Raw genomic sequence first — 9,866 nt, 5'->3', positions numbered from 1 at the left:
CGATGGTCAACGTTATCTTATTGGGGATCATCACGTAGGAGTCGGGGACCGATAACGCGTAAGTAGGTGCTAACAAGAGGGTGAAAATGTAAGGATCCCCCCCCCCCCTTTTTTTTATTTAGGGTGACAGCAGAGTAGGTAAATTGCGCTGCATATAAAATGGGCGGGCTTGCCTTAATATTACGTTTGAACAGCCTACTAAAATGAAATAATCTGTGCTTGGACAGACTGATGTACGAGATGCGCTTTGTGGAGGGGGGTGGGGGGGGGGGTCCGATAGACTAGAACATCCAGGTGCCTGAGCTAGATTTGTTAGTTTAGCGAGACATTTCTGTTGCTGACAGGCTGAGAGTTGAACTCACTACACAGCCACCCAATGAACAGTGAGAGAGACCTGCGCATATCGTCAGCAGCCGCTTCTCCAGCCTCAAGCTCAAATTCGTCAGATCTGAGATCACAGAGGATGTTATCCCCCCTCATTTAGTCCGTCTAGAAAGTGGGGGAAATATATATTCGCAAAAAGTTCGGGGGATATAAAAAGACGACATCTAAAATGCCCTGGCTCTTCTGCTGTAAGTGATTTTCCTCATTTTCTTGCCTTTTTTTTTCTGCTAGAGGAAACAAAAAAAAATAAACAACCGCGTTTAACGAGAGGTGTTACTTTATGTCACTGGACACCGCAAGGCACGAGTTTTACTGGGGGGGAGGGGGGGGGGTGACTTTGCCCCCCACAAATTAGCACCGTTTAAGGGGGTATTTTATGGCACGAGCCGCTTTAACGGGAGGGAGCCCAGCCTGGTTTCAGCACCACGGATAGCATCAGCGCACATTTGCTTAATTACTCCGCCACGCACGGATCGTCACGCTTGTATTTAGACCAGCCTTGTAGGGATGCCAGCCGCATGCAACATTTTCACTTCTAATATATTCGGATGTTGTCGGGCAGAGGTTGACACCCACCCCCCTCCTTTTCCTTCCACCCCGGAATAACTTAGAAAGTCTGCTTGTGAGGGATTTTCTTTTTCTCCCCAATTCGTTAATCTTCATCATCCTCGCTTTATTAAATCCCTGTCAAGTGAGAGGTTTATTTTCATTCCAGCYGAGCAGAGCATTTTAAACCAACCGTCCTCCACATTGAAACACCACAGGCAAGTGATCGGAGCTCTGTGTGCTGTTTTATAAGCGCTTGTTTTATAATTAAGCAGCTGGCCCTCTCGTGGACACATAGGTTATGCTTTCCGAAATGGATTGTGGATTTTAGCGTTTGCTGGCATAAAATCGGTGAATGTTGCTTGCCTGCGCTGTGAGCCGCAGCTGACATCATGGCTCAGGGTATCTGGAAGGAGATGGTCTTATTTCAGAGGAGATTTGGCTTGGTGCGGTGCTGCCGCCGCTTCACATTGCAGAGTATCAGAGTGGGATGTTCACAGGTGCTACACGCTCTTACAGGGTGCTGTATGTGCTCGATGGTGTGTTGCCTTGTTATTTCCTTCCTAATCATTATGCGCTACAGATGCAGCCACACCGTATGCTCCGAGCGTCTGTTCTGAAAGTGCCTTTACACACAGTCCTCCCTCTGCGTGCTCATCGAAAACGTTGAGCAGCTCAGATTTGGTCCTCCCATTAAAGTTAGAGTGAATGTGCTTTTGTCAATATGGCATCCAATTAAAAGGAATGATGTGCAATGATGGATATTGTGTGTGCCAAGTGGCATTGAGGGGGGTGTATTTGAATTGCTTGCTGTCAGTGAATTTAAATCCAAGATCAGAAGCTGCTTGTAAAAAAAAAAAGACAGCCTCTTCATCCCCATGTGCTCCTTTCCTTTCAGCACATCATGTGTTGGCGCTTTTACAATGTGAAATATTGGGGGTGACTATGTACAGGCCCATATGACACGGTGGTGATGTTCGTTTTCTCTGTCTTTAACCTCCAGCAGTGAAAGGTCCTCATATTTCAGCTATGTGTGGACCGAGCAGGGCAGCCTCTCTGGGTCTGTGGGCTTGCTTGCTTGTCACCAGCACCGTAATGGGTGGGAAAAGGTAAGAACACCATTTAACAGAGGGATGCATGCAGACTTAAACATGAATATGTGCCGAATTTAAAACCTGAAACAGAGTCTGAAGCAAATGTGTTACTGTGTGATTCAGCTCCATGTAGGTAACCCTATTGTGCTCTGTGCTGTAACACACGAACTAGCAAAATGTTTTGTTGATAGAGGACATATACCTTCTAATGCAGGACCTGGAGTCTGCTAAATGAATAACTCACTCGTAAATATGTCTGTGAATCTGGAAAGCCAGCCAAGGAGTCAAACAGTGAATCATCTGCCAGTTTGTCTTTCTGCCACATGCTTGGCGCTTTTATTTTGGGGCTTGGGGGTGAGGAGTGATTTACAATTGTACATGGTATGTACACTGTAGTTGTAAGTGGGTCATGGAGCACCTGCATCTTTATGATTACAGAGGTAAAAAATAAATAAATAACTTCAACAAGGGGACAAGAAATGATGCTCCAAAATGGCCACAAGGCGTTACACATTTCCTTCTTCTTTTTATTTTCATTTTATTTTTTATTTCATTTTATTTATTTATTATTTTGGTTCACTAACCATGTGGGAAAACATCTACTTTGTTAGTTACCAGACCTGGGCTACACAGGGTAGTTTTTTTTTTTTTTTTTTGCGTTGCACTAGGATATTTGCCATAGGTTGCTGCACATTTGTTTTGACAGGGGCTGCAGGGATAGCAGAGTCAATGTACAGACACTTCATCTTTGTGCCATCAAGGAGAGCTAGGCTGTCAGCTACCTAAATACAGAAAAAAAAGAAAAAAAAATGGATTAGAGATGACAGCAATGAGATGTATTGCAATTGCAATAATTCCCACATGATTTGAATCCCACGTTGGCATTCATGTGTTGTCTTTTTCAAAGCAATGATTGGACAAATGTGGATTCCAAAAGTCTATTACACTTTCACAAACACATAAAAAGTCAAGTTAAGATCTTGTCACTATGTGGTTCTTGTGCAGAATCTTGAAGAAACTAAGGGGATCTGGATTTTTCTTACAGTTGAATAATTCAGTAACTGTCACAAAGACATCTTGAGATGGTCCGGCTTGCCTGTCTCAGCAGCTGTGCCACAAAAATAGTCCATTCTTTGTGCCATACACGTTTCAGTGTAAATCCCACGAGAACATGCTGGTGACATTTGTCTGGAGTCGAAGATGCAAATGCATGTGTGTATGTGTGTCATTACAGAACATAAATTTGATTTAAGTCCTTAATCGCAGATACCCAATCTGTTGGATGCAAATGGAAGATCTTATTTACTGGGTTTGATCAGCTGTACATTAGGGAGAGTGTCAAAGCATTGAAGTGCTGCAGTGACAGTGCTGAGGGACTGTCATGGCAAGCTTCAAAAGCAATTATCACCAAAAGATTTACTGTATAATCCATTCGTCTTTTTTGAAGTTCAAATGCAGAATCACACACACTCCCGAATGCACCTTTGGGGATTTTCGGCAAGACGTGATAATCGAGCGGACCGAGCACTCTGCTACAGGATGTAGCCACAGAAGAAATTGTCTCATAACTAGATATACGACTGTCAGGAGAGTGGGAAAAACAGCAAACGTGAGATTTACAGTTAAACGATATGGACAGTGTGTGAGACAATGGCAGCGTGAGTGTTCAGATGACCTGTAGATGGGGATGGTGTACAGTGGTTAGGATGGAAGTAGCCTCTGGCTGATTAACATGTGTGTCTTCCAAAGAACCTCCTTCTCTCCATTTTATTTTCTCATTCCTATCCTAAAACCATAATCTCCATCCTGCACATTTTCTATGTACACTCAAAAATGCCAGCCTCTGTTTTAACAACGCAGTTTAAGAATTATTGTCAATGATAATAAAAAAACTATATAACCATGTGAATTATTAAAATATATTAGTAAACTCATTTAAAAATATTCTGAATCAAGATGTTACAAGATTTCACCTAATAATGCATCATATTTTTGTACTTTTATCAGAGTTTCATTCATTAATATTTTAAATTAATTATTAAATTAACACACATTATTTCACACATTTTCAAATAAATGTAACCTATTATTATTTTAATTTTTTTAATAAACTAGAAATTTCTAGACATTTAGCTTTCTGCACTGGAAACAAAAGCATGCCACTTTGTGGAAATACTTCATTAAAATCCTGCTATTGCTACCTTTTGGGAAATTCAAAGGGCCCACATGAATGTAGTCACTTGGAATATTACAAAGGCAGAAAAGAGAAGAATTATTTTTGTTTTTGCCTCTGTTGACGTCCTATGGATGCAATTTACGATGTCTGTTTTCCTTTTTTATATATAACATAATTAACTTCCCAGATCTGAATGAGGAAGATTAATTATTGTTTTAAGTTTGAGTGCTTCAAAGCAGCTACCTCCAGGGATGACACAGAAAATAAAAATGCTCATCACATTTTGGAGCTGGCTGTGTTTTGAATCATTTTGTTGTTGTCGCTGTTGTTGTTTTGGCAGACAGGGAGATAATTGGTGGAAGAGAGTTATATGTGCATGAACCCTTTCATACAAATCCATGTGYGACATAACTGGTGCAGCCTCACGTATGGAGCTTTTGTTCACAACTTTGAGATCTGCCTCAATTCTGCTGCCTTAACGTGAGGAGCTTCTCTCCACACGGTGATGGTCTGAACAGTGTTGACACCATACCTCCCCAATTTTTCTGCCCCTCATTTTTCTCTGTTATCTTTTTTTGCAGAGCTTAATTCTCGTGCTTGTACCAGATGTTCTTTCCCCTCTTGCTCCTACTGTTCCTTCCCTCCCATTGCAGATTCCTGCTAACTAATCTTGATGACCTCTCCTTCTCCTTGGAGCTTTTCAGCTAACATAGCTTGTTTCGAAACACTTGCTGCTTATTTTGCAAGCAATTAAACTAAATTTTACACCATGAAAAAGAAGGAGATGATTGAGCCACATTATGGGTTTGATCAGCATCAGTATAAATGCAAACATCTGTGAATGTATTCATTTGAATTCACATGTTGTGCAGCACTTTCTCAGTTGGGTCATATCCTGCCTTTATGCTAAAATAATGTAATTAGGGATTGTTTCCCTGATTGGGAGGAAGTTAAAATATTTATGCACAGAGCTGCATGCACAGTTTTCACAATTATGGATTGTGAGTGTTTTGGGCATTGCTCTAAGCATTTTGTTTCATGTTGTTCAAAGAGCACATTCAGCAAGGCCTTTGTTGTTCGAAAGACAGCATTAAAGTATAAATAATGCATTTTGATTTCTTTCTGTCTCACTCWCTTCTCTTTCTATTGTACCAACATGCGAGTCTGTGCTTTTATGCACACATGTGCCTTTTTTAGATGAAAATATAGAGATGTTCTTGTAGACATTTTTAAATCATAATGAACATAAAAAATAACAAACATGGCTCCTTCAAACAAATGGTAGAGAAAAAATTGCAAGAGATGATCCTTTTTTTAGTCTAGGTTCACAAAGTGACATGCTTAATTGTCTCATGCTAAAATATTTTAAAACCTCATGTTCACACAAGAAGAAATGTAAATAAAATTAGCATGTATTTTTCTTGTTTTAATCTGATTTAGGTTACTTTGTGCAATGCTCAAGCACTTTGGCAGTGCATCACTCTTATTGTTTTCTTTTTTTGCCACATGATTCAGATGTTTTTTTTTTTTTCTGTTTTGTTTTTCTGCTGGACCTTTTTGGCTGAAATCTTTGACCCTAGCCCTGACTTTAAATCTTCTTTGCTTGACAGTTCTGGGCAGAACGGCATGACAGATGAACAGAAAGATAACACAACAGTGTTCACCAAGATCTTAGACAGCCTACTGGATGGCTATGACAATCGCCTCAGGCCAGGACTGGGAGGTCAGTAAACCCGAGTCACTGAATATATTTTGTCTCACATGAAAGCTGTTTGTGTCTTTTTTTTTTCAAATATGCAAATGTTGTCCTAAAGGTAACAAAAAATGTCTAAAAAAGACCCAGAGACTCTATTTATGTGACACTTTTGTCTATATGTCGTATCTCAATGACTGTTTTTGTAATACATATTTTATCCTCTTTATCATCAATCATATATTGTTAGGTTTAGAGGAAAAAATAAAAAAGTTTAGCAGGTAAGTCYAAAAAACTAAATATGAAAAAAGAAACAGACAAAGCAAATTGAAAGAAAAGAACGACACAATGTAAAAAATGGAGGGTGTGCTGAATTAAGTGGTGTGATGCAGCAGATGTCAAACAGGCAGGCGAACAAAGCCAAGCCTGCTAGAAGTTCAGCAGCTGAGGGGAAGAAATTATGGATTATGATGACTATCATTCATAAATCATGCTGTCACATTTCAGTTTGACAGTGAAAAGGAACAAACTTTCGCATACCCCCCCCCACCCCGCAACACACACACAATTTCAGACACACACTCTCAAGTCCTTATTCAGATCCCTTCTAAGTTAATTGATCCCATGTTGACTAACAMAATGGCAAAAGTGGTATGTTTTAAGCAATGCATAAAATCAGAAAGAGGCATAATCTTTGCCCAGATAAAGGTGTTGTCTTTGCAAAACAATGAAAAAAAAAAAAAAAAAAACAAGTTCTCAGCATTAAAAACGTTTGTTATATTTGACTTTTAAATTTATTTGAAATCACACTGTTAATTACACTGTAAAGAGCAGAGGCTACAACCAAATAAAGTTTTAACAAGTAGTTGGAGGCTAATGAATGCCACTGATAGTCTCTCACTTTGGCAATTTCCTGCTTCAACAGAGCGTGTAACTGAAGTCAAGACTGACATTTTTGTGACTAGTATCGGACCAGTTTCGGACCATGACATGGTAAGACTTTTTTTTTYCATCTGTGTAAATGTCACCCATTTCTCTGTGCCCTTACCTTTATTTTAACACTTGCCTTCTAAACTCTCGGGACAAAATTGTCTCTAAGCTGAAACATTTAAATGGAGTGGGTGATTAATGTTACTAACTTATGGTGTTTTTTTTGTTTTTTTTTATAAACCTGTCACTCATAAAACAGATTTATTGGTGAACTCCATTCTACTTTGTTCTACCCATACTCATAAATATTGCTGCATGTGATTTAGCAAAGTGTACTGTAAACTCTGACATCAATTTTCATTTATTTGTTCTACGGTTTTAAAAAAAGAACCTCCATGTTTTACTCTGCTGTCTTGCAAAATAAGCATCATAAATAGTATTTCCTAAGCACTTTGATGTTATGTATGATGTGTTTYACTGTGAAAAATCTAGATATCACTGTCAAAAAGCAAGTGCAAAAGCTAATAAATGAATAAATAATGAGCTTAACCGGTTATAGCCTATTTTGTTTGCACAGATAAACAAGCTAATTTACCCTTCTTCACCCTGGTTTTGTGTGAAGATCTTTCTTCCAAGATGTGATACAGTCCCAGCAGCTGGCTATAAACCAGATGAATTTCAAAAGCTAAACCATTAAAAAAACGAATGATTGCTTTTATGCTTGTTCATTTTTACATCATGCATAGACAAAAAATCTGCATGACATTTAAACATAAGTATTTGATCCTTGCACTGTGCACCAAAAACCAATTAATCTCATTCAAATGAYTCACTCCTTTTATGTGCACATGAAGTGCATCTACTCCATTTGACATAATCTCAGTTAATTGCACTGGCTGACATGCAGACCAGGACTGTTTTGCTGCTCTGTTGAGGCTAGAAGGAAGTCCTAAAGAAGATTTTCTCCATCTGTGGCCTTTCCGTATTTCCCTCCATTACCTTCAAGCTCTATTTCAGTTCACACTAATTATCTGCGAGAACCCGGTGGAAGAAGAGGAAAACCAACAAAAAAATTGGCTGTTGTAATCTTTTTTACAGACTCTTTTTACTCTGGTGGGCAGTCATGCAGAACTAYTAAAAAACTGTTTTTCAGCTGTAGTCATTAGCTGGCTTCGAATGAATTCTCCTCCTAATTTTGTGTCCTTTGCTTTCTTTTTGTGTCAAGTCTGATTGTGATYGCTCAGGAAAATAGCTTCCTATAAATAAATGCTAACTTCTTTTTTGCACTTATACACAACAAATAAAATTGATTTAATTAATCCCCGGGTTTACATTTTTGTTATAAAAAAGTCAGACCATGATTATGCAGATATTAAAAATGACCTCTTCATATTTTAATGTACATGTTGGAGAACAAAAACTGCACATTAGTTGAGGCACTTTATATATATCCAAGATTTTCACTTTATTTACCAAAAACCTGTGACTTGATAAGATAGACACCAGCTGGGTAAACTGGGCTAAGATTACTGTAAAAATGTCAAAGCGACATTAAAAAGAAAAAGGAAAAAAAAAACAAGATTTATGGGTGTACTACTCTGCATGTTTTCCAAGTCAGTTATGTGAAAAAAWTGAAATGAAACTTCAATTGGACAAAATATCTAGCCTATAGTTATTTTTTTTTTTGTCTTGTTCACCTGTAGGAGTACACCATCGATGTGTTCTTCAGACAGAGTTGGAAGGATGAAAGACTAAAATTCAAAGGTCCAATGGCCGTGCTGCGTCTCAACAACCTGATGGCCAGCAAGATCTGGACCCCTGACACTTTCTTTCACAACGGCAAAAAGTCAGTGGCCCATAACATGACAATGCCAAATAAGCTGCTGCGGATTACAGAAGAAGGCACACTGCTGTATACCATGAGGTAGGTTGAGAACATCTACCACTTGTATGTGGAAGGTTCAGAAGGTGGACATGCAGTTTGAACAAAATYACTAAAAGTTGCAGGTCCACTAATGCTGTGCCACTTTATGCTGATGATCAGCAACTGTACTAACATATATATGATTTGATGATTTGCTACATTTGGAGTTTATTATGGTATTTCATCAAATGTCTTAGCCTAAACGCAGCAATTTCAATCACAAACTGTTATRTATGTCATACACAGTGCTCACCTTAAATGTCAAAGTGTTATTTTTTTAAGCCAGCAATGTGCCATTTTCAAGGTGCTACCAAATGTTGCAAGCAATAGGAGAAAATGTACAATCAGAGATACTTGTGGCTTAGTTGTAGAATTTAGTAGAAAGTGGAGGGTGGTGCATGACAGTAAAAAGCCAGATGCACATTACTAACGGACGGGAATGCAAGGAGAKGAGAGGATTGAAAAGGTTTGTTTCCACATGTTTTCTAAGAGTGGGAGGAGGAGAGGCAAAGCCTATATTGGTKTCACAGATGAGTGAAATGAGGGTTAGATGGGAGATTAGTGTTTCATGGGTGGCCTGGCGTGCTGTTTTCCTACCAAGCTGCAAAGAAAACTAGAAGCTCACAGCTCAGAGAACTGGAACATTTCTGTTTGGGGAAAAACTGAGCCGCCAGAACTGTCTTTCAGTGCTGTGAGACTGGAAAGAAATATTAGACCACATGTTCTTTGTTCCAATAACTGACCCATCCGTATAACACTTTGAACCCCGCTCTGTGCTTTTTATTTTTTCATGTGCTTTGCCACATGATTTATTTTCTTTGATGTTTGTCACATTATTTTTTTCTTAATCACTGCCTATGTCAATCTTTTCAGGCTCACAGTTAGAGCTGAATGTCCCATGCATCTAGAAGATTTCCCCATGGATGCTCATGCTTGTCCACTGAAGTTTGGCAGCTGTAAGTAACATCTTCAGTCACATGCACGTACAAAATGAKCATTTGTAGCAATCATGTGAAATAATAAAAACAATTAAAGCTCCGCGGAGCCTCAAGCGGCCCTCGCAGCTAGCGCTGCTCCGGCCTATAGCCACCGCGGGGGTACCAGCACCGCCACCCGCCC

General features: G+C 39.2%; 1 protein-coding gene across 1 annotated transcript in view; it reads left to right on the top strand.

The window, feature by feature from the left end:
- Nucleotides 1-270: 270 nt before the first annotated feature.
- The window catches only part of gabra1 (gamma-aminobutyric acid type A receptor subunit alpha1), a gene marked incomplete in the record, with an annotated part of 32,207 nt that continues 22,611 nt past the window's right edge, over nucleotides 271-9,866 (top strand). The window contains 6 exon segments of the mRNA XM_014019781.1: nucleotides 271-572; nucleotides 1,934-2,039; nucleotides 5,811-5,923; nucleotides 6,819-6,886; nucleotides 8,527-8,747; nucleotides 9,621-9,703. Coding sequence (XP_013875235.1) covers nucleotides 554-572; nucleotides 1,934-2,039; nucleotides 5,811-5,923; nucleotides 6,819-6,886; nucleotides 8,527-8,747; nucleotides 9,621-9,703 — 610 coding nt within the window.

This window comes from Austrofundulus limnaeus, unplaced genomic scaffold (genome assembly GCF_001266775.1).
Source record: "Austrofundulus limnaeus strain Quisiro unplaced genomic scaffold, Austrofundulus_limnaeus-1.0 Scaffold231, whole genome shotgun sequence".
NCBI lineage: Eukaryota > Metazoa > Chordata > Actinopteri > Cyprinodontiformes > Rivulidae > Austrofundulus > Austrofundulus limnaeus.
This window is presented reverse-complemented; position numbering and strand designations above follow the sequence as displayed.